We start from the raw sequence: 21,611 nt of genomic DNA on the forward strand, positions 1-21,611 counted from the left end.
TGCTCCTCGATGATGTTCTGACCATGAACGGAATTACGTTTGAGCAATCCTATACTCTCAGATCTCGATAACAATCAATGAAGCCGCTCGTCAGGCCAGAAGACCTGTCGGTCGTCCTCACCATCGCGGCCGATGATCCCGCTACCGAGTTCTGGAAGGCTCAACATACATGTCTACAGTTGGCTGAGCGGACACCAGTCTCGCAATCACGCCGTAGTACAGATAGGAAGGATCTGATTGCAGCTGTTGGTTGCTATGATGGATCTATCTGGCTCGTCGACACAGGTGTGAAGAAGCTGGAGGCCCCCACAGCGGTTATCAATGTGGAAGATGCGGATTCGGTGGGATCTAGTAAACCGGGAACTCCGGCCCTTTCTATACGAACCGGATCGCCGATGCTATCCAGAAACTCTTCATATACGCTGTTGAATACTGCAGCCCTATCTCCTCCTTCGATATCCAGAGGAGATTTGTCGACGTTCATGGAAGAAGGACAGCCGAGTAAATCGGGGAGACATGCGTCGATATCGATAACATCCCCTACGAACAAGTCGGAAAGCTTTGCAGGGCTCGGGTTCCTGCCCGTCAGGGGTACTTCAGGCAAGACTCGGAGCACCTCGGTCTCCCAGAATACTGCCACAGCTAGGCTCGCTAGTATCAGTGCTGCGGACGACAAGGCGTTACGGATACGCTTGAAAGATGCCAACCGAGATTCTGGGGACGAAGCGGCTGGTAGCCTGATGAAGCTAGTTGGGGACGCGAGAGGAGGTCTAGACGATCTACACGGGAAGAGCGAGGTGGAGAGAGCCAAACAGGGGAAGACTACGACGAAACCTAGCCCCAGGGATATTAGAGTGGCTATCCCTCCGCCTAGAACAGCTTCAGAGATTCGAGAAGAAGAAAAGGTCGACCTAGACTATGCGGAAGCGATGCATGAGGAGGCAGAGATGGAAAAGGTCAGAGAAGCGGTAGAGAATGCTGAAGAGAGAGCTTGTCGAGATTGCGGGCCGGAAACCCATGGTATCGAGCAAGGGGATTCACCGAGCAAGCCGTTCCTCGCCAAAATCTTGCCGACTTCTTACAAGGGGAATCCAATTGTTGAAATTCGGTCGTTATCCGGCACCTCCAGCTTTGTCGCTCTCAGTAAACGAGGGTGGGTGCATGTTTCGGACGGGAGACAATCGTCATGTCGGCCATAGCTGTATATTCTAACGGGAGTGGTTTACTGTGAACAGTGTGTGTACCACCATCGACTTGAGTACAATGACTTTCGGGGAGACATTCGATATCGAGGAAGCCTGGCGGTCTTTCAGGGGCGATAACAAGACGAGACCAAATCTCAATCCTCCTCAACGATGGCAGGGACTACTTCCATGCAGTCTTGGCTCGGTCAGTCCTCAGAATTATTGCTTATGTAGGTCCTACAAGACTCATCCGTGTGTGCATTGCAGGATCGCTATTTCGTAGCTTATGCGCACGCTCCGACCGATAGCGCGATGGATCAGGCTAAAGATCTGACTACGGTAGCCTTGCTAGCCGTAGATCCGAAATCGCACGCTCTGTCAGCGGTAGGATTTAATACGCTCCCAGGGCAAGGACAGATCGCGGTTGTGCAAGGAATCAAAGGTTAGTCGATCCAGCTAGAAATTGTTTGACGCCGACTCGGTTCTGAATAGCTTGTAACACAGCTCTATCACTGCTCCATCTGAGCAGCGGAAGACTCGATCGATATGCCATTCACCTTTCCAACCCGGTCTCGGAAGACCCGAAGCTGCGTGCTTCACGGTCTCAGGTGGACCTGAAGTCATTCTTCACTCCGTTACCGACTCGGCCCCACTCACGTGCTGGACAGGATGGAGCTGAAATCGGCAGAAGCCGTGCGGGGAAAGAGGATACGGGCAATGCGTCAGACTTCGGAAAGATGCTCGGCAAGAAGCTGCTCGGGCGTTCAGGAGACAAATCTCAAGCTGAAAAGCTAGAGACGGTTTTCGTTCTCAGACCTGCCGTTCAAGTACAGTCGGAGGGCCTTCTACCTTGGATCGCAATGAAGGTAGACGGGGAATCAGGTGTAGGATGGACAGATAAGGTCTGCCAGGTGGGTCTGTCGACTGCAGTCTCTGGGAGCTGACTACGCTGGAATATGCTGACTTGTCTGAGGTTGATCTTTGTTTCTAGCCTTTCTTGGTCAAAGCAGACGGCCTGGAGCTGAAGAGCAATGTCACATTGACGGGCGAGATTTCATCCGTTGCAATATCGGCCGCCGCCTCATTGATCACGGTGGCCACGAAGGAGGAAATTGCAAACTTCGAGTTCGAATCCGGCAGGAGGCTGCGAACATCTAGCAAGATGTCAGGGATTCGGCCCTCCATCATGTCTGTCCTCGCTACTGGTAGAATGGCTGTTCTGAACGATGAGCTCTCCCTGAGTAACGCTAGTGCCCAGATTATTGGCGCGGCTCCACGTATCGTGCTTCCCAAGCAAGATGTTATGGATACTGCAAGGTCACCGACCATTGATGTCATTCAGCCCTTCCGGAATTCCGTGCTGGTTGGTGATTGTGAGTATTGGAATACAGACACTGCGACTCCAGTGATATTGAACTGAGCCGATACTCGCTTGACAGCCAGCGGCAAACTCTGCGTGCAGTCCTTCTTGGACGTTCTGAACGGAACGACGGCTGGAACTCCACTTCAAGAAGATTTGGACGCCTTCGATGCAGAGATCGCGTGCCTGCGCTTGATATCGGATGGAGCTCTCGAACACGACCTGGTATTCGCGGGCTTTGACGACGGGTCTCTACGAGTCTGGGACGCGGAGACGTTGCGCCTTATTGCCTCATTTACAGTCTCTGCGGAACGTATACAACAAGTACTCATCGTGGAGGATGCTAAAGCGTCACGACTTGCGAACAAGGCCCTTTTAATCTCTGAAGATGGATCGATCGCAGTTTTCAGCACTCAAGAGCTGCGAGTGTGAGCTTGATTCCGTCAATATCTCATGACTTTACCGCTGCTTATGCGTCGGGTTATAGGCTTTACATCATTCCGGGATCTGAATACCCGATTCACCGCGCAGTCTTGCAAAAGGACGATCTGATTTTGATCTCCTTTCATGGACGAGCAAGAGTGTGGAATCTAGTTTCTGGGGAATTCAGAAGATCTACCTCGGTTGATGCGGCCGCGGAGATGCTGGTTAGCGGGGAGTGGCTAGAATTGTCAGTCAAAGTGGATCACCTAGAATCACACGATCTGACAATGCGTTTCTGCGACAGGCCTCTGGGATCAAATCTCGATCGACGTAGTTCCGAACCGTCTCAAGCTCGTAAACCCAGCCCAGCCCAGCTCCAACTTTGATTGATTATTGTGCTCATTCCCGGCTTTCGTATAGTGCCTGCGATGGAGATGCCGCTTCATGAATGGAGTGACTCGGCCATATCTCCCCAAGGCTGGATATCATTGCTGCATGAGATGGACATTTCGCAAGCGTCGGATGAAATCTTCTCGGAACAGCTCCACTTGAAACCTGCTTCGCGTGCAGCACATTTCGGACTGAGAAGGTTCGTGTGCGCTAGGGTCTCGCTCGTACTATATACTGAGAAGAAGGTCTCATCCTGTTCACAGTGTTGAGGGCTCATTCGAATATCGTCAAAACGGGCGAGAATCTTGGGAGATCGGACCACTCCAGACGTTGATACGTCAGCTTTGCCTCATCACTGCATTGCATCGGCTAGACAGAGTGGACTCAAGTTGGTGCAGTTCTCAACCATTCGCTGCTTGTCAAATCGCTGATCTTGTCCACCAGAACTTGCTGGTGCTGCCCACGAGCTGATAGCATTCTATGGAGCATCGCTGCCCTCAGCGGTCGGTCACGATTACGCGGATATCGACGTCGACTTGTTGGTTTCCTGGTATAATCATGGAGATCGTGAGTCTCGCTCTGCCGGCAAATGCGATATAAGAAATTGAGCTGGTTTGGTCTTGCAGCCGCCTTGCAACATTCCGCCCACCTTCTTTTGGAAACCCGCCTTGCCCGGATGTCGGATTCTGACGTCATGGAATTGGCAGATGCACAGATAGGCCACTGTGAGTAATAACTCACCTTATATTCCTATGTCTGGTGTATATCGCGGTACCTGAGCTCACAACGAGATCAATCATCTAGTGCCAGTCAATGTGGCTTCCAGCATGAAGCGCGATCCGATATCGAGTCGGGCGTTGACATTACTAGGCGCCACCGCCTTGTCAAGATACACGTTGATGAAGCCAGGGCAAGTCGGCGCGCTCTCACGATCAAGATTATCATATGCGCTGACGCGGATGTTACAGTGCTCTCAAAGACATCGCTCTGTCGATCATGTTCACCTTGAAAGAAGGTACATTGGCAAGCCGGTTGGCATCGATCGACTTTGCGCACAAGGGTTTCGATATATGGCAAGCATACGTGGATCCCGCAGACCTGCTACGATCGTTGTTCGACTTGGCGGTCATGAAGGAGGATGACATAAAAGGTGGTCATCTCATGACACATGCGCGAACGGCGGTCCTGCAATTGGCCTCATCAGCGGGACCACTGTTCATCTCGACAGTCACGTTGGACATCGTTACGGCCGAGACCATCCCACGCCGGAACGCGATCATGAAGCTATGCGTCTTTATCGCGAGGAAGAAGCCGACGATCCTCCTGCCGAGTCTGCCTCGTCTAGCTGAAGCGGTCGTCAAGTCACTTGATCCGACTCGAGTACGAATGCGGGAATCGATCCAACAGACCGCGACCGTCATCTTGAACGAGCTCGTCAGCACGTAAGTCTCGTCTGTTTGCTGCTGGCCGTCAGCTATGCTAATGGCTCGTCTACCGGTAGCTTTCCGTCTATTGATTTCGCGGGCGAGGTGCAGAAGCTGGCCGTAGGAACGCAGGAAGGCGCGGTCATCATGTGGGTCGCAAAGTTCCGTCGAACGGCAGACAACGACTAACGCTCGACATACAGGTACGATCTGAAGACCGCGACCAGGCTCTACGTGCTCGAGACGCATCATCACCCTGTCTCGGCATTGTCGTTCTCACCAGACGGCAGGCGGTTGGTGACGGCGTCGCTGGCAGAGCGCAAGGTTACGATTTGGAAAGTCGGATCGAGCTTTTCCGGGTTTCTAAATGTTGGTGGTCCTCCACGACAAGGCTCTGGATCGGGACAGCCGTTCAAGTCGCTCGACTTTTTCGTAGCAGATCCAGGTGAGCAAGCTAGGTGGTCGTTGTGGTGCTCACGAGAGCTGAACGGTCGCACGGCGGTTCTAGGGAAGGAGATTGATCCTGCTACGGGACAACAAAAGATCGGCTTTTCGTGGCCAGGAGATCGACAGGCTTGCTTGCATATAGGGCAGATGAAGCTGACGTTTGCTACGTAACAAACGGGATCGATCTGTATAAACCGTTGAGAGACTAATCATGTCGATCAGGATACAAAGGCGATAGAGAAACATACGCTAACTAAGAACTCGGGCATGACGTTATCATTATCATTAAGAGGACGAGACGAGGAGATGTAGGGCGTGGATAAGGAGATTGTCCGTGTGGGAGCCGGCGTGCCAGCTCTGGCCGCGAGCGTTCGCTTGAAGACCCGCTCAAACGAGAGATGCGCCGATGAGGACAAGAGCCACTCCGGCGCCGAACACGGTGGCTACCGGTTTGATCTTTCCCCCCCAGTTTGTCGTATAATTGTCGTCCGGTCCCGAATCTGGGGCGAGCCGTAATATCAAAGGCGATGAGTTTGGACCCAGACAACTGACACGTCGCCCGAGCTAAAGCACGTACTTCGGAAAGAGGTGTTCCCTGGATCGGGTGCAGTAATGGTAGCTGCGCCCCCCGCATCCCCGTCGGCAATCGTACTTGCAGCGGTGGGTAGGGTCACAGGCGTCTTCGAGGTAGAACCTGGCTGGATGACGGTCGTGACCTGCAAGATACGGTGAGGCTTTCGTTAGCTTGATCAAGGGGTCCCGGGCGGTGGAATGCCAATCAAGATGCCTACATTGCCGCTAGAAGTGTAGGAGATGGTCTGGCTATTGGAAACCTGGAGTGGGATGGCAACGATAATATCAGTAACATGATCGGGTGCCGGTCAGAGCCTGGTCGATGCTCACAGAATAGGTCTCGAACGCCGTACTGTATACCGAAGTCACAGGTGGAGCCGACGAGGTCGAGGCGCTCGATTGCGAGTTGGACCCGCTACTGGCCTGGCTTTGGGAGTTGCTGTTCGCTGCACTCGACGAGGCCGCTTGCGTCTGAGATTGAGAGGACTGGGGCTGTCTCGTCACTGCATTGGTGTTGCTGCTGCTCTGATTGTCTTGGGCCAGGACGGAGGCGATCAGGCAGACGGCTGTGGCGACGCCACAGATGGAGAGACGCATAGTGTATCGGAAGGAAGGGTCACACTACAGAGGCCAGCAGAGAGTTGGTGGAATGTGCGAGACCGAGTATGGTCGACTGATCGCTTGTCTGCAGCAGAGACGAGGTGATCGAGGCGTCAGTAAGTTCTCGCTCTGCGTTTGTTGCCTTTGTGCGGAAAGGTCGAGGCTGTGCCTTGAGTGGCGACGCATATGCTGGCTCGAGACAATTTGCTTCGAAAAGGAAATTACAATATATAATATATTAACATTTTACCTTCATCAACGGCCGATTAGCTCAGCTGGTTAGAGCATTCGTCTAATACTGTTAGATGAAACGAAAGGTCTTGAGTTCGATCCTCAAATTGGTCATTTCTTTTTGCCCTGAGAAAGCAAGAGTTTTGGCGGTTTTGGCAAAATGGATTTGTGTGACTTGTTCGCATTTCATGGGCACTTCTGTTCAGGTTGATCGCGTGTCTCTCCAACTATGGAAGGATAGGCCTGAAAGTACGCCCATATTGGCTGAAACCAAAGCTGACACATGCGAGAATGTCACGTATGCGACGATCAAGGCAATGCACGCGCAAGCCATGCAACGCTGAAACGCATCCCCAGCGTCGCACAAAACAGCCCAGCGAGTCCATGTCCCGACGTGCAACTGGTATATCTACCTGCTTGAGCTGATTCCGTTTAACCGCGGACCTGTGAGATGCATCATATGGACAAACAAGTGGAGTGTTAGCTACTGGCATTAGAGCTTCGAGTGATAATCCCGCAAGGACTCTGAACGGCATGCGCGCATCGTATGGGTGGCAATTGTAACTTCTAATTCTGTCACCCAACCCAACTCTACAGATAATTCATCTCAGCGAATCAGTTCTCGGACTGCGTCATTGTGCTGCAAAGGTGTCACGAAGCCAGTCATATCATGACAGGCGAAACCGTTTCAGATCTATAGACCGCGGAAGCCACTTGCGCGATCAGCTGTATCTCACCGCAAGGCTATTGAATCTATCCTACTATGATACGTGCTGAGAGGAGGGCTTTCGTGGATTCGTTAGCAGCCAATAGGCAGGGCGATCTTCACCGACGAGGGACTTATTGAGAAGACTTAGGAGACACTCTTGGGGTGCGAAAATGCGGGAACAGCAAGGAGACGTCCTTGTTCTCTATCTTCAAGAGAGGTTGACATACATACCCAATCCGGTCGGAGCAGGACTTATGATCAACACGACGTGAGGCGCCGCATTGGCAAAGGGATCGTAAAGCTTATTCTGCTTGACTCGAAGCGTAGGTTGCCGACTTTGATATTCCCTTGATAGTACCAACTCATATCTGGCTGCACTGTACGGCCTGTACCATACAATAATATGTATTCTCGTTTCACAATATCACCACCTATCGTACAATATCCGCCTTATTCTTTGACTGATCCTACATATTTACTGCTCGTTGACGAACACCGCAGCCATACCCATACCCGATCTATTCGAAACAAGGCGGAGTACGAAAACGACAATTCAATTAGCTACCTGCGCTTGAAACAAAGAAATGAGAGGGCAAGACGACCAGCGAAAACTCACCCGATACACATGCTCGTCACGATGATCTTGCTGCCTTCCCGCTTGGCCTGTGCCATGGCGGTAGCGATCTGTCGAGCACCGGTCGCTCCCAGAGGGTGACTATCGGTTGTAACCGCCGATATCAGCTACGCAACCCCATCAATCGTCCAGACACTTCCGTCAACTCACCCGAAAGCGATGGCTCCACCGACCGGGTTGACCTTTTCATAAGGCAGCCCGATATGTTGGATGCTCATCACGGCCTGACTGGCGAACGCCTCGTTGATCTCGTAAAGGTCGACATCCTCCTTGCTGATCCCGGCCTTGGCTAGGACCTTGGGGATGGCATAAGCCGGACCGACACCCATGATCTTGGGCGGTACTCCGACGACGGTGGAGATGACGAATTTTCCTAGAATGGGTAGGCCTAGCTGTTTGGCGACGGAACGTCTGGCGAGGAGGACGGCGGCGGCTCCGTCAGAGACTTGAGAGGCGTTCCCGGCGTGGGTCGCTCCGTCCTTTTTGAAAGCGGGCTTGATCTTGCTCAGGGACTGGGCGGTGACGCCGTCACGGATGCCATCGTCGGTATCGACGATCATCTCCTTTTCCTCGCCCGACTTGGGGTCGACGATCTTGACCTGGTGAGCCGGTCGACTTTCATCAGCATCTCAATCCCTTCTCTCGCATGTGCGTAGAACTCCGACGGAAGACCCACCTTGACGGGCACGATCTCGCTCCTAAACTTGCCATCCTTCTGCGCCCTCAAAGCCTTGGCGTAACTGTTGGCAGCAAAAGTATCCTGGACGTCCCTGGAGATGTTGTACTGCTCGGCCACGTTCTCCGAGGTCATCCCCATAGGGATCAAGCAGTCGGCGGCTTCTTGGCATGAGAGGACCTTTTCGGACATTTTCTCTGGCATGACGCCGGATCCCCAGCCCATGCTCATGGATTCGACACCGGCACCTGGTAAGTTTTTGGGGAATTGGTTGGTCGTTGAGGTCGAGGGGTTTCAAAGGTGGAGAAGAGTGTAGTATGGCTTACCGATACCGATATCGATCTCTCCGGCCTTGATCTCGTTGGCAATCTATTCAAGCCGAAAGACATCACGTCAGTCCCACTTGTCCCGACAACTAGCACAAAACCCCGATCTCCCGGCTTACCTGGACGACGGCGGTCAACCCGGACGAACACTGTCTGTTCAAAGTGTTGATCGAGGTGCTGTGCAAGACGAGAATAAAGTCTGATAGATCAGCCTGGGCAGTGCTGAGGAAGTGAGATATAGGCATAGATGAGATCGAGACTCACGTGTTGGGGATTCCGGCGTAGAGGGAGGCCATCCTAGCTACGCTAGCACCGCCACCGGGAGGGAGGACGTTTCCGACGGCGATATCCCTACAGACACGTCACATGTCAGAGCGAGGTCATGAGTGATCGTCAGACGACAAGGAGTCGAATGAAATAAGATCGAATTGGTCTGGCCACTCACTCGATCTTGGAAGGGTCGAGCTTGGCCCGGGTGTAAGCTTCCCGGAGGACGGCGGCGAGGAGTTCTTCAGGACACGTATCCTTGAACCCGCCCTTCTTGGCCTGCAATGGTAACATCGACCCAACATGACAAGTCGTCAGTCTCGAGTACAAGTATAGATGAAAGAAAGAGGAACGCGAGCTGACCTTGGTCAAGGCGGTTCGGACGGTACTGCAGATGACGACATCGTCGTTCGAGTTGATCAAGAGCTTTGCCTTGCCGATCGAGGGGATGGCCGAGGCGATGGATTGGAGCGTGGACGACATGGTTGCTGTTGATGTTGTATAAGTTTACGATGTGATGATAAAGTGAGTTGTGAGTTGCTTGTGTTTCTGTAGAATACGGAGGTCGTAGGCGTATTCGATTATGGAGGGAAGGGGTATATGAAGGAGGATGTTGATGATAAAGGGGCACCCAAGAGGGGCCAGCCGGCTAACATAGCTTTCCCGGTTAGCGGCGACGCAAGATGTCACGTGACATATAACATCGCGACCCCGTAGTAACCGGATCAGGTCGCAACGATAACCGGTTTGATGAGCAAATAGGTCGATGGTCCTCCGTGGAGCCGGTCATGGGTACCGGGTACATCATACTGGTGTACATGCCCCCGGGAGTGGTCGAATCTGAGGAAGAGCCAGATCCCGATACGATCCAAAGGGTATAGATTTCATAATATGCAGTACAGGCCACGCAGACTATACACGATGTCCACTTCTCCGTTTCTCGGTTCCTGTTTCAGACTATACAACATGTTATCCTTCACTCCACACTTCGACAGAGAGGAAACTTGAACAGTCTCTCATGCTATCACAGCGTTTCCTCTTTCCGTGCACCTTCTTCTTCTTCGACCTTGGCGGTTAGGTAAAGTACGGTGTTGTACCGTACCGGGAGTTTACAAGGCATACGGGCTGCATGAGAGCCTCTTTCTCAATTCTTCTCGTTGGCCTTCTCGTCCTATAAACCACAAATAACACATTCACAAGAGTCAGTCATCGCAGCTCGTCCACCAAAGCTGATCGTTTGTTTCTCCCTGGCTTAAGAGGAACTGCGAGCCGGGAGATTAGAAAGGGGGAGGAGGTGGGAGGACGTACGAGGCAGATACAGATGGCTAATAGTAGAGCGGCATCGACGCCCGGTGCGACGGTGACGATGTACGTCTGGTTGTCGACTGTAGGTCAAACACGACATGATAGATCAGATTCGGAGGTTCGAGTCAGTATTTCCCTAGGCTATCCAGACAAAAGGAAGGATACGAGAAAATGTAAAGAAGCGATAAAGGGATAAACGGGCGATGAGGACGTACAGAAGATCTCCCCGGCATTAGCAAACGACCGACTGATCCTAGCGACCGGCACCCCACCTTCCGTCGTAATCTCCGCACTCCGATCCAGTAGATCTCCACGTAAGACCAGTTCGTGGTCCCGCCCGTCCCCGGCTAGGTTCTTAAAGGTCGCTGTGAGCTTGGTCCCGAAGGAAAGAGAGGATTTGACAGTGAAAAGGACGGAGCCCGAGGTAGGGTCTATTCCTTGGTAAGTGGAGTGGATGGAGAGGAGTTTGTGTTGGATGGTAAATAGTTTTTGTCCGCGAGCGTCTTTGACGGCTGTAAGGCGAGTCACGAACACAGGTCAACACATCGTCTTCATCATCGAAAAGATACGTTTATCGGATCATATAACATAGCAACTGATTAGTCGCTCGCCGACTCACACTTGTTCTGCCTGAACGAGAAAGCACTCCCATCCACCTGAAACATCGTCTGCCCGTTATACGCGTCTTTTACGGCGAAATCGTCCCCGCTGAACGACATCTTCCTCTCCCGGACTTTGAGGGCGATCTGTCCGCGATGTTGCGTGTAGTAAGGGATGACACCGATAGGTTGCGGTACGGGTTGTAAGGGAGGTGGGGGCGCTGGACCGGGACCGACGAGGTTGGAGAGGAAGCCCATGGTGGATTGCTGTTGTGGTTGTTGTTGATACGGGTTGTGAATTCAGAGCTCGGTAGAATGAGACGTGCGAGTGTGTATACGAGATTGAAGAGGTTAAGATGGGGATGTATCGCCTCGACATTCGAGTTGAATCCCTTTATATACGAGTATGTCTTCGGGCTGTGTGTAGGCCGTGTAGGTGGCCAGGCCTCGGGCATATGAGCCAAGACCGATGGATGCCGACCCGCGCTAAGCATTCTCGGCTCCGCACGCTGACGTCATCAAGATCGGTACAGCAAGGGAGTAGCTTTATAGTTTCAGCTTGGACAGAGCTTCGACGCATGCCACACATCAGGCCGATGCGGGCAAAGCTCTCCCTATCTTCCGATCAAGCGAGTCGTATCTTCACTGTGCATTGTCAACGATTGTGTACGCGAGGTCAAAGATGTCTGGCTTTGCGCTCAAGGTGGAAGACATCTAGCATCTCGTCGTGCCATACAACACTCGTCTCGCTTGGTCATACCTCTCCACCGAGATAAGCGAATACCAGAAAGCCCAAGCCCCTGAATGAGAGACAACATGATCGTCAATCCCGCATGCGCCGAAGCGAAAAAAAAGCGAGCCATAATCCACTTACCAAGGTCCGACCCCAACCAACCTCCACCCAAACCTCGTCAACCGCATCTTGACCCTCTCGATCCCTCTCACATCCTTAACCCCAGAACCCATCTTGGTCGCCTTGGAGGTGATCCCCCCAGGCTTGTCCGATAACGGCGTATGCAGCTCGGCCGGGTTCCGGAAGAACCCCCGTAATCCTTCTTTCTTGAACGTCGATCGCATCAGGGGCAAGACTCCCGATTGGAACGGCCTGACGAGTCCTCTTATTCGGCTCGGGTTGGCATGAGCGTGCGCTTTGAACTCTAAACCCGGCGCGCGGGTGCGACTGAGTTTCGCTAGGTCTTCGATCTTGCGGATCGGGCGGGTTGCGTATTCGGCCAAGAAGGAGGCGGAGATCCCGCCCGTCACTAAGCATGCGGCTTGAGCTAGCCTGGCCCGGGTGGGGGCTTTAGGGTGGAGTCCGTACTCGTCGACAATCTCCCCGGAGGCTGACCCGACGTCACCGATAGAGTTGTTGTTGTAGTTGTAATTGTTGCCGACGAGCACGAGCTGTTCGTTCGGGGTCAACCAGGCCTTGACGGCCAACCCCACTCGTCTTGAAACGTCAAACGTCGAGAAGAAGAACGCGTACCCGATAGCGTCCCTGACCATGGCGTACTTGACCCCAGCCCAGGCTTTCCGTACGCCCTCGCCGAACCCGAAGAACTGTTTGACCTCTTGCCCTGATTTAGGGAGACCGAGAGAGCGGATCGGGCGGAAGGGGGAAGTGGAGGATTTGAAGCCGAATACGCGGGAAAAGGCTTCTGACCAGGAGGTGATGCCTCGTTGTAGTAGTCTGTCGAAGAATTGGCGTCATTCGCGCTCAGTACCTGGCAGGGCTGTCATTCTGAACGTGAGCTCCGCTGCTGGACTCACTTGACGGCATTCTCGATCGGCGCAAAAGCTACCCCCTGAATAGCCCCAGCTCCCGCCCCAGCCAAAGCGCTCAAAAGCGTCGGATGAGGCAGTCTATGGATGCTCTCCATGAAGCTAATCTGGTCCTCAGCTCCGAATGATAACCAGACCGGTCCGTTCTCGTGCTCGTCGAGGTGTTCGTCCGGATGTGAAGAAGAGGAAGGCGAGGGAGAAGGAGGGGAGGGGATGGAAGTCAAGGCTTCACCGCGTTTAGTCAGAGAAACCCAGCGGTCGAAGATCGTTCCCTCTCCATCTTCCGTATTCTCTATATTCAAGTCCGAGTCGAGGTTCAGGTCGGCATGGGGGAGAGGCTTAGGAGCGAAAAAGTCGAGCCGGGAGACGAGGAAGCAGAAGTAGGAATGTGATGTGAAGAGCAGGGTTCCGAGGGCGGTGTTGATGAGGAGTGGGGGGAGGATGTTTTGCAGGATGGCTCGCGGCTGGAATACAGTGCGATATGTGGTTGTCATTAGTTATACGTCAGAAGTCGAAAAGGAAGCTGGATAGATGATGGGGACTCACGCCTTTATCCTTGACCAGCGCACGAATGAATGATGGTGAGAGCGTTTGGTTGGCGGATAATGCCATCTGCCTCAACGTCGTCAAGGTGTCCACTGATAATAAGGGACAAGGATGTCAGTAACGATGACATGCTTCAACGTTACAACCAGCATGCGCGCACGCACCTCGAGTCGGTCGCCATAGTCGAGAAGGACGTTTGAAGTAGACCCCTAACCTGCACGGAAAGCATAGCGACCACGAAAGCTTCTCCTCAGTCATCGAACATCGCTTTTTATGGAGCAATGGCCGGGCCTACCGAGTAACAGCACAAAAGACCTGGCGAAAGCGGCCGTCACCGAGGTCCCCGTCGAAGCGTTCTGCGTGGTCGTTCCCTCCTCGGCGGCCTTGCGACGAGCGAGCTTCTGAGCTCGACGGAAGGCGAGCAGGATCTTCTCGTCTTCTGTGAGGGTCTGATCCATGACATTGGTACGAGACGAGGGCGTATCTTGGATTATGGAATGAGGGTCGAAGGATGAACAATTAATAATGAATTTGATCAGATCCCCTCCTGATGATGAATGACCCAAGGGATACCCTCGTACCCTCGACAACGATGTCACGTGACTCTTAATCTCGGTTCCATCGGGTTTGAGCGAAGCCTCACACCTCAAGCATCGTGGACATCCAAGATCGGTGGACTTTATCTAATTACACAACTTACCAAGTACCTACAGCTGAAAGCCAGTACACAGTAAACAGCCTTCAAATAATCCAAACTTACCGAAAGATGACCAACCAAGACTTCCACGTCGTCCGAGCCACCGAGGCCGATATCGTACGTCTCCCAGCCGCGAAATCTCGCTTTTCTGCGTTCACCCGGGTTTAACTCTTCTGCTTTGCTGATAACTGCAAATGATATCGCTTGCAGCCCGATATCCTCGGCTTAATTACCGAGCTGGCGGTCTACGAGAAGGAACCCGATGCGGTCAAGGCTACCCCGGAGTTGGTCAGTCGTTACCGGATCTCATGTTTAGACACTTCGCTCCGGAGCTGAACCGACCGGCCTTACCCGAAATCGGTGAAACTCGATAATACAGTTGAAGAAGAACATCTTCGAACAAGGATATGCCAACTGTATCCTCGCTAAAGATGGGACGGAAGGTAATCCGGGGGAGACTATTGGCATGGCCTTGGTGAGCGCCACTTCTATCGCTTTGTAGCATTTGTAGATGTGTATGGAGTGCGTTTCGCTAACCGGGCCTCGTTTGAAACACCGGGTACGATCCATTATAAATAGTACTTTTTCAACTTCTCGACGTGGCTAGGAAAACCCGGTCTTTACGTACGTACCTAAAACACCTGTTCCATCAGATTTCCTCATCGAGGTATTCGCTGACCTCGCCCTGCATCCGGTGAATATCGATTCGACAGCTGGAAGACCTGTACGTAACCCCTAAACGACGAGCGGCCGGGATCGGGAAAGTCCTTTTCGGACATCTCGGACGGATCGCCAAAGAGAAGGATTGCGGGAGGATCGAGTGGTGTGTTCTCAAGGTGAGTATCGGCGTCGACATGGGTTTTTCAATCCCTTGTCTCTCTCAATTCAAGGCTTTGATAACACTGCACTTATACTTACACTGGCTGACCGACGATTAACTTTCGAACTCGCAGTGGAACGCCCCGTCGATCGGGTTCTACGAAAAGACCCTCGGGGCTAAGGCGCTGGTCGAGTGGGATACCATGCGGTTGGAGGGCGACGAGGAGATCGGCAGGCTGGAAAAGTTCTTGAAGTAGAACCGATGCAAATAAAGGTCACCTGGCTGGTGTCCCGCAGAAACTTAAACAGGCGAAGGAAGAAGCTAGCAAAAGGAGATCACATCTTGCATCGATACATCATTGTGCTGGTGAAATTACGCATCTACATGTACCTCATACGATCACCTGCATCGTCTTGCAGCAAGATGTATACAAAGTTACAAGATCCTTGCCAAATCTATGGCTTCCATACGACCGCCTCCTTCCCTCTTGTCCCTAGCAACCTCTCTTCGTATTCCTTTCCACTCGCCTTGGCAAGTCTCCTGAGGGCAAGGATCCGCCCGTCGGGGGTCTTCCACTTGGTAACGGCCATCTTTTCCTCCTTGTCCTTTTCCACAGTCGAATCCGTCGATGGCTTAGTCTCGTTCTCGTTCACCAGCACCCCTTCCTCGGGCTCGAGTGCGGCGAGGTTCATATCCTCCGCCGTCTTCCCGGTAGGGAGGTTCAAGGAGGTCATGTTCGTATACTTCTTGCGAGCTGTTTGCAAGCCTCGTCGAGCGAGCGAATAGCCTTCCTCATCCATTGTCGTCTTTTCGATCTCGTATTCGATCGTCCCTAAAGTACCAACATCCAAAAGTCAGCGCTTCTACCCTAAGCCGTATGTCCATCCGAGTCGTGCTTACATTTCACGCTCGAGGGGTTCCTTGGGTTTACGCTCTCGAAATCAACCGGGCCCATCACCTTTTGACCGTCGAGCTTGTTGATAACAGAGGTCTTCAGACGCACGACCGGAGCAGTTTCGACCGGCTCGTCCGTCTTTGGCGTAACGAAAGCAAGAAGTTCTGATCCCTGGCTGGCGTCGACTACGAGGTTAATGGTCTGCCAATAGGAGCATCGATTTTTGGTTAGCCCGAGCCGCAAGGCGCTGCGTCGTAGAGCGAAATGCTTGCCTGGTATGGATAGAGGGCAGTCGCCTCCTCGAGTAGCTTTTCAAGCAAAGATACGGACAGCTTGAACGCCTGGTCTCCCATGGCCGCGCAGCCGTGCAGGATCTCGTCCATCTCCGCCCTAATTCGATTTCGGGCTGGTTCAGCAGGTCGCCTTGATCAAGTGAACTCTTTGAAATCCCGACTTACAGGGAGACATATTGGTACCCGAAGATCCGAGCTGTGTTGTGATACACTACAAAGATCCCGTCCATCCCGCCGATCCGGACTTGCATGCTGTACTTCAAGAATGCCGATCGACACATGTCGTAGAATCTGCATGAAGACGGCAAGGCGTGTGAGCCGGGTCAAGTCGGATTCGGAAAGGAATGATAACTCACTCCTTCTCGAAGGAGTTTTCTAGACCGGTCAATTTGTACACGTCGTATGCGCTGTTTTCCTGCGCCGGGCGAAAAATAAAATCGATCAGTTTGACATGGAAAGTCATTTCCCTCTTAATCGCACAACCCGACTCACCTCGTAATTCGCTCGATCGTGGCGGATGACCATAGCCGCACGGGTCTTGATGTCAAACGTTCCCGAACCGGGTAATCGCTCGTCATAACAATCCAACTGGGATCGCATCAAGATTTTCGAACCCTGCGCGCCCAGGCCTTTAGGTCAGTAAAGCTTCGAACATCGTTCCAGAGAGGAGATAAAGGGCTCGGATTGACCTTGCAATATCGGTAAGCCTCCCTGGCGTTCCTCTCGTCCTCGGATACCCCAGATTCGGGGCTAGACAACATGAACCGCTTCAATTCCTTTTCGTCGCTGGTCACCATCTTTTCCATCACTCGACCCTATATAAACGACACCGGTGATGAGACAAGCTTCTCTTTCCGCATCCACAAATCGCGATTGAGACTCACCAAGTCCGACAAGATATTCTCGTCGATATCCCACCGCTTATCGTTGTCCACCGCGTACTTGCCATCCGGCATCGTCTTGACCCATAACATCGCTGGCAACTTGGCACCAGCGGGAAAATCCGTTCGCTACGATGCACGAGGGGAAGAAGACGGTTAACAACAGGTATAGGATTATTACGGTATGTCCGGTAGACTGCAGCTTACCTCGTTGGCGAACGCTTGACTGAGCTTGTCCAAGCTGATCGGTCTGGCACCTACGACCAACCCGCCATATCAGCATCATCAGAACACATTTCAAATCGAACGAATTTCATCCCAGATGTCCCCCCCCCCCACTTACCGCTGATATGAAAGTAAATCTGACTAAGAGCCTTGGTCAACGTCGAAGTGGATCCGTAATACTTCATCCCTGTCCGCTTGACGAGCTCATACAAGTCTTCGTCCTCCGAAGCGGTGATGTATTGAGGTAGACGATGATAAGCGAACTGGTCGGCCTGGGGGACGTGTTCGAGGGAGGTATCAAAGTTGTAGACGTGTGAACGAGGATCGCGGGTAAAGTGGACCGAGGGGCTGGATAGAGTCAGAATTAGAGGGAAGGGAGGTGGTTAGTAGGGCCTCGAGAAGGATCCGGGTTGGGAGATGGGATGGCGGAGACTCACTTGAAGAGCACACGGGATAACCCGCGTTTCAGGGTGGCAACCGGTACACCCCGAACAGGCTTGACCTCTACCTCAAGAATCCAAAAGTACGATCAGTCATGCCAGACGCAGTAGGATAGACAGGTCGATATTTTGTGATGCGAAACGGAACTGACCAGAGATTTCAATCTCCTTGGCACTCAACCTCCCGTGTTGTAACCCTATCCGACCCTTCTTGATGGTCTCTTTCAGTTGATACGATTCGATGCCGGCTTCTCTCTCGTGCTCTTCTGCGACCTCTGTGTTGGGGGTTTCGAGCGAGTTCGGATAACAAAACACCGGTAGGATAAGATGACGATGGGGGGGATGTGATTGAAGATTGAAGGTGAGGATCAGCTCGAAGCTCGATACGCAGCAAGAACAAACAACCCGAACAACTCCCAGCCATATCATGCCTCGGAATTGGAACTGACCTTGTAACAACCCCATCTGCCTACCCCTCTCGGTCTCATCCACCTCTACCTCTCCTTCCCCTAACTCTCTTAATTCCCTATCGACCACTACCTCGGATTCAACCTCAACCTCGGGTTCAGGTACAGCCTTATCAGACTTTGTACTCCTTGTATTCCGAGCTTGGGCCACAAGCGGGTTGAGGTTGGAATTTGAGTTTAAGTTTGAGTTTGAGTTTGAGGAGAGGAGGGCACCTTGCATGAGTTCTTGGAAGACCTTGTTTGAACCCCTCTGGTCCTGATCGTGTATTGCGGATGAAGATATTGATGCTGATGGGGATCCTGGATGTTGTCCCGATGAAGGGTCCGTTAGGGAAGAGGAGGTTGATAGGGAAGAGGAAGAAGAGTTGGAGATGGGCCATTTGAGCCATTTGAATAGTTTCGATTTTAAAGGGGTTTGCGATGAGTCTGATACTGGATCGCTCAACGCAGATGAAGATGAAGGGTCCGATGTCGGCGTCGATCTTGTTCTCGATGTCCTTGCGGTATTATTCGTCTGATCCTCCGGATTCGAAGAATTTGAAGTTGAAGAAGAACTCCTGTTATTCCCCGCTAGCCTACCTCGACTCTTACTCAACCCATCGATGGCGCGATAGGATAAGGGGACGTCCTCAGTCTCCCGGACGGAGACGAACGTGCGGTTCCGATTCGGTACCCCTGAGCTCGAGCCGTTCTTTTGTACATGGACCCCATTCGAAGTTAAATTTGAGGAGGAAGATGTGTTCCCTTCGTTGTCAGGTTTTGTGACTGCTCTTCGGTGGCGCCGAGCTTCAGAGGCTTTGAACCGGGTTTGAGTGGTCAGGTCGTGTTGATACAGTGTTCGAGGGATTCGATGGCGGAGGACGGGTGAGAGCCGGGATGGTCCGGATGACACGCATGCCGGACAACATCGGAGGGGCAGTATCATCCTCAGGGCTACCTTGACAGACGAGTAGGTCCAGTGTATGTGACGAGCACGCAAGAAGCAAGCGAGGATGTAGGTTAGGTTCCCAAAGTTGATTTTGTGAGTAGAATCGAAGATCGAAGTTCTGCCCGTTGCCGCTCAGAGGTTATCGATTACGTAATTCGATTACATAATCAGTCTGTCACTTGCCAAAGGGGTGCGTCGAGAAGCAAGAATGTCACTTTCGTCACTTTCATCTTGCTACCTTGCTGCATGTTGCCTGTCGACATCTATTCTGAACAAAGACAACTCAGTACATAGCCACAGGGCTCAAAGATAGCCGGGTGTTTCATCACAAATCGAGCTCAAATTTCAAGCCAAAATGACCGACAACGGAGCTCCTACGAATATGGACATGATCACCGAAGGTGAGCTCAAACCCCAAGAAGCCTGAGAAGGCGTACCGACCTCGTCAAGCTGAATTGAATATACCTTTTGTCATGGAAAGATGAGGCTTCGCTGTATGATAGGCAGATCCGTCTTTGGGGTCTCGAAGCTCAGAATCGGTTAGCCAGGACAATATTATCTACTTTGAAGTGATCGAGAATCAAGCTAACTCGGCCTCTCATCGCCATCCCCTTTCACCTCGACCGCAACCTCAAATCTCGATCCCATCCATTTCGACCTCGACCCTCACCTCGATCTCGAATCGCCACAGCATGCGCTCCTCGACGATCCTCGTCCTCACCCTCCGTTCACTCGCCCAAGAGACCATCAAGAACCTCGTCCTCTCCGGTGTCGGCAGGTTGATCGTGATGGACGACAAGGAGGTCACGGAGATGGACTTGGGGGCGGGGTTGTTGTTCAGGGAAGATGAGGGGGCGGTCGGTCAGAAGGTCAGTCAGTCCTCTAATTATCTCATCTTATTTTGGTGGAAGGTAGAACGTCGGCTTATCTGACCACCTGAATATCTCGTCCCGACACCCCCGTACTCTTCGGTGAAACCTCTACATACTTATGCCTTCGTAGCGGGTCGAAGCGGCCCTCCCGCAGATCCAATCCCTAAACCCACTCGTCAAGATCGACCCAAGACCTACCCTTTCGCCATTTCAAGAGGGAGGATCGGAGGAGGAGATGGATGCGTTCTTGAGGGATGAAAAGGTGGATCTTGTTTGCGCTACGGATCTTACCAAGAAGGAGATGGTCAGTCGGATGTCCTCTTTTTTTCGATCCGTTTTGAGTGTTCCTTGGAGGGCAAGACGGTCGTCGAAGGTTGTCATTAGACTCAGCAGTAGCTCATCTCGTTTCTTTCTTGTTGATTTATAACTATGGTAGATCAAGCTCAACGAGGCGTGCAGGAGGACAGGCAAGTTGTTCTACGGAGCCGGATCGTACGGGTTCATAGGATACATCTTTGCGGACCTCGGACAGTCTTACGAATGGGTCATGGCGTGAGTCCCTCCCATCCTCCCACGCTTACGTAGTCCCTACCCAGATTCTATGTCTAATTCTCGAATAATCATCCTTGGGCGACGACAGCTCGGGATCGGCCTCGGGCTCGGGGCAAGCGGGGAGCGCGAACGCGAACACGAAGATGACCAAGAAAAAGGTCGACTGTCGGACCTTGTCCGAAGCGCTGAAGAGCAGTCCGTTTGAAGGGTTGACGAAGAATCAGACGAAGGAGACTGTCCCGAGCGTTATTCTTGGCGTGCAAGGTGGGTCCGGGTCAGGTCGAGTGAGATGGTCCCCGGACCAGGCAGATTTGGATACTAAACACTCGTTAATCTTGGTAGCGGTCTGGGAGTATCAAGAGAGGCATGCAGGGAAGTTGCCGCAGAGTGAAGAGGAGGACTTGGGAGAGCTCGTCGAGATTGCGGAATCGATGAGGAAGGGGTTGAAGATTAATGAAAAGTTTATGAAGGAAGCACCACGAGAGGTCCTCGCGTGAGTCTTTCTTCCAGATCTAGCACGCTTCTACCCTAGTCACTCGGACCTCGACTGATCGAGCTCTCATCGAAATGGTACGGATCTTTTTTTCCTACAGTCACCTAGCCAACGGCGCCTCTCACGAGTTCGCACCCACCGCGGCCATCCTCGGCGGATTGTTGGCTCAGGACATCTTGAGAGCGTTGAGCAGAAAGGAGAAACCGGTGATGAACTTTTTGGCGGTAGATACGATGGCGGGGACGGGGACGACGACGAGGTGGGGGATGGGGGTCGAGCAGGAGGTGTAGATATAATAGAAATTGAAAGGGTCTGATGTGTGCGGGAACGTAAAGAACGATGGTATAGGGCGCAAGATTGCGCAGGGCCGAATAACCCGATAGAGCATGATATGGCTTGTGTATAGCAAATAAGCATGGTGGCAATGCCGTCTGAGTGACTTGCATATGCCCTTTTGATGACGTGCTGTTCATACTGTATGCAGATGCAAGGGCTCTCGAGGAGGGCGACGCGCACGTGAGTTGTCCTCACCGAGATGGACGAGCATCATAGCTCCCTATATCTCTATATCT

At 52.5% G+C, this 21,611-nt stretch overlaps 8 protein-coding genes and 1 non-coding gene across 9 annotated transcripts; 4 read left to right on the forward strand and 5 right to left on the reverse strand.

The window, feature by feature from the left end:
• Nucleotides 1–28: 28 nt before the first annotated feature.
• HD553DRAFT_117406 (uncharacterized protein) lies at nucleotides 29–5,728 on the forward strand. Its single transcript, XM_046176461.1, has 17 exons — nucleotides 29–1,153; nucleotides 1,236–1,389; nucleotides 1,452–1,626; nucleotides 1,689–2,095; nucleotides 2,176–2,557; nucleotides 2,624–2,972; nucleotides 3,032–3,214; nucleotides 3,272–3,321; nucleotides 3,388–3,556; nucleotides 3,621–3,745; nucleotides 3,802–3,924; nucleotides 3,984–4,082; nucleotides 4,162–4,267; nucleotides 4,326–4,799; nucleotides 4,859–4,930; nucleotides 4,985–5,226; nucleotides 5,290–5,728. The coding sequence occupies exons 1-17, from the start codon at nucleotides 78–80 to the stop codon at nucleotides 5,397–5,399; spliced, it is 4,296 nt and encodes a 1,431-aa protein (XP_046034171.1). The 5' UTR covers nucleotides 29–77; the 3' UTR covers nucleotides 5,400–5,728.
• Nucleotides 5,616–6,398, reverse strand: HD553DRAFT_344933 (uncharacterized protein; the record flags this gene model as incomplete). The annotated part of the gene is made up of 4 exons (XM_046183047.1): nucleotides 5,616–5,728; nucleotides 5,806–5,944; nucleotides 6,020–6,061; nucleotides 6,132–6,398. The coding sequence occupies 4 exons, from the start codon at nucleotides 6,396–6,398 to the stop codon at nucleotides 5,616–5,618; spliced, it is 561 nt and encodes a 186-aa protein (XP_046034172.1).
• Nucleotides 6,399–6,661: 263 nt separating this feature from the next.
• On the forward strand, nucleotides 6,662–6,746 carry HD553DRAFT_t95. Its single transcript has one exon. It is a non-coding gene; the product is annotated as a tRNA-Ile (tRNA).
• A 926-nt stretch (nucleotides 6,747–7,672) lies between these two features.
• HD553DRAFT_352144 (Thiolase, N-terminal domain-containing protein) lies at nucleotides 7,673–9,833 on the reverse strand. Its single transcript, XM_046183668.1, has 9 exons — nucleotides 9,608–9,833; nucleotides 9,423–9,523; nucleotides 9,242–9,328; nucleotides 9,097–9,154; nucleotides 8,978–9,020; nucleotides 8,652–8,899; nucleotides 8,126–8,574; nucleotides 7,958–8,056; nucleotides 7,673–7,859 (listed from the first exon to the last, which is right to left on the reverse strand). The coding sequence occupies exons 1-9, from the start codon at nucleotides 9,725–9,727 to the stop codon at nucleotides 7,817–7,819; spliced, it is 1,248 nt and encodes a 415-aa protein (XP_046034173.1). The 5' UTR covers nucleotides 9,728–9,833; the 3' UTR covers nucleotides 7,673–7,816.
• A 522-nt stretch (nucleotides 9,834–10,355) lies between these two features.
• HD553DRAFT_117456 (tubby C-terminal-like domain-containing protein) lies at nucleotides 10,356–11,654 on the reverse strand. The gene is made up of 4 exons (XM_046176463.1): nucleotides 11,169–11,654; nucleotides 10,765–11,061; nucleotides 10,553–10,629; nucleotides 10,356–10,415 (listed from the first exon to the last, which is right to left on the reverse strand). Exons 1-4 carry the CDS (start codon nucleotides 11,404–11,406, stop codon nucleotides 10,389–10,391), a joined length of 639 nt encoding a protein of 212 aa, XP_046034174.1. The 5' UTR covers nucleotides 11,407–11,654; the 3' UTR covers nucleotides 10,356–10,388.
• On the reverse strand, nucleotides 11,655–13,963 carry HD553DRAFT_117455 (uncharacterized protein). Its single transcript, XM_046176462.1, has 6 exons — nucleotides 13,772–13,963; nucleotides 13,641–13,685; nucleotides 13,477–13,568; nucleotides 12,919–13,394; nucleotides 12,023–12,838; nucleotides 11,655–11,948 (listed from the first exon to the last, which is right to left on the reverse strand). Exons 1-6 carry the CDS (start codon nucleotides 13,932–13,934, stop codon nucleotides 11,903–11,905), a joined length of 1,638 nt encoding a protein of 545 aa, XP_046034175.1. The 5' UTR covers nucleotides 13,935–13,963; the 3' UTR covers nucleotides 11,655–11,902.
• A 138-nt stretch (nucleotides 13,964–14,101) lies between these two features.
• On the forward strand, nucleotides 14,102–15,249 carry HD553DRAFT_352147 (acyl-CoA N-acyltransferase; the record flags this gene model as incomplete). The annotated part of the gene is made up of 6 exons (XM_046183669.1): nucleotides 14,102–14,290; nucleotides 14,384–14,461; nucleotides 14,553–14,648; nucleotides 14,753–14,797; nucleotides 14,887–15,009; nucleotides 15,127–15,249. The coding sequence occupies exons 1-6, from the start codon at nucleotides 14,243–14,245 to the stop codon at nucleotides 15,247–15,249; spliced, it is 513 nt and encodes a 170-aa protein (XP_046034176.1). The 5' UTR covers nucleotides 14,102–14,242.
• Nucleotides 15,250–15,448: 199 nt separating this feature from the next.
• On the reverse strand, nucleotides 15,449–19,119 carry HD553DRAFT_344938 (mitochondrial protein Pet127-domain-containing protein; the record flags this gene model as incomplete). Its single annotated transcript, XM_046183048.1, has 13 exons — nucleotides 15,449–15,825; nucleotides 15,894–16,089; nucleotides 16,215–16,278; nucleotides 16,347–16,472; nucleotides 16,538–16,596; nucleotides 16,674–16,796; nucleotides 16,871–16,996; nucleotides 17,066–17,191; nucleotides 17,270–17,319; nucleotides 17,406–17,635; nucleotides 17,725–17,791; nucleotides 17,880–18,002; nucleotides 18,177–19,119. The coding sequence occupies 13 exons, from the start codon at nucleotides 19,117–19,119 to the stop codon at nucleotides 15,449–15,451; spliced, it is 2,610 nt and encodes an 869-aa protein (XP_046034177.1).
• Nucleotides 19,120–19,814: 695 nt separating this feature from the next.
• HD553DRAFT_276168 (putative SUMO activating enzyme) lies at nucleotides 19,815–21,329 on the forward strand (the record flags this gene model as incomplete). Its single annotated transcript, XM_046177942.1, has 6 exons — nucleotides 19,815–19,991; nucleotides 20,125–20,298; nucleotides 20,431–20,546; nucleotides 20,635–20,810; nucleotides 20,889–21,039; nucleotides 21,140–21,329. The coding sequence occupies 6 exons, from the start codon at nucleotides 19,815–19,817 to the stop codon at nucleotides 21,327–21,329; spliced, it is 984 nt and encodes a 327-aa protein (XP_046034178.1).
• Between the last annotated feature and the right edge of the window lie 282 nt (nucleotides 21,330–21,611).

The sequence above is a fragment of the Filobasidium floriforme genome (genome assembly GCF_021052385.1).
Source record: "Filobasidium floriforme strain CBS 6241 chromosome Unknown HD553scaffold_21, whole genome shotgun sequence".
Taxonomy (NCBI): Eukaryota; Fungi; Basidiomycota; class Tremellomycetes; order Filobasidiales; family Filobasidiaceae; genus Filobasidium; species Filobasidium floriforme.

Coding starts and splice junctions, on each gene's coding strand:
- HD553DRAFT_117455 (XM_046176462.1), bottom strand. CDS start 13,934: ATGGATCAGACCCTCACAGAAGACGAGAAGATCCTGCTCGCCTTCCGT. Junction 12,839..12,918: donor CCGATCGAGAATGCCGTCAA/GTGAGTCCAGCA, acceptor ATTCTTCGACAG/ACTACTACAACGAGGCATCA. Junction 11,949..12,022: donor TTGGTTGGGGTCGGACCTTG/GTAAGTGGATTA, acceptor TCTCTCATTCAG/GGGCTTGGGCTTTCTGGTAT.
- HD553DRAFT_117406 (XM_046176461.1), top strand. CDS start 78: ATGAAGCCGCTCGTCAGGCCAGAAGACCTGTCGGTCGTCCTCACCATC. Junction 2,096..2,175: donor GGACAGATAAGGTCTGCCAG/GTGGGTCTGTCG, acceptor CTTTGTTTCTAG/CCTTTCTTGGTCAAAGCAGA. Junction 4,268..4,325: donor TACACGTTGATGAAGCCAGG/GCAAGTCGGCGC, acceptor CGGATGTTACAG/TGCTCTCAAAGACATCGCTC.
- HD553DRAFT_117456 (XM_046176463.1), bottom strand. CDS start 11,406: ATGGGCTTCCTCTCCAACCTCGTCGGTCCCGGTCCAGCGCCCCCACCT. Junction 11,062..11,168: donor CTCGTTCAGGCAGAACAAGT/GTGAGTCGGCGA, acceptor CTCGCCTTACAG/CCGTCAAAGACGCTCGCGGA. Junction 10,630..10,764: donor TAATGCCGGGGAGATCTTCT/GTACGTCCTCAT, acceptor TTTGACCTACAG/TCGACAACCAGACGTACATC.
- HD553DRAFT_352144 (XM_046183668.1), bottom strand. CDS start 9,727: ATGTCGTCCACGCTCCAATCCATCGCCTCGGCCATCCCCTCGATCGGC. Junction 8,575..8,651: donor GCGAGATCGTGCCCGTCAAG/GTGGGTCTTCCG, acceptor CCGGCTCACCAG/GTCAAGATCGTCGACCCCAA. Junction 7,860..7,957: donor GTGACGAGCATGTGTATCGG/GTGAGTTTTCGC, acceptor TGTTTCGAATAG/ATCGGGTATGGGTATGGCTG.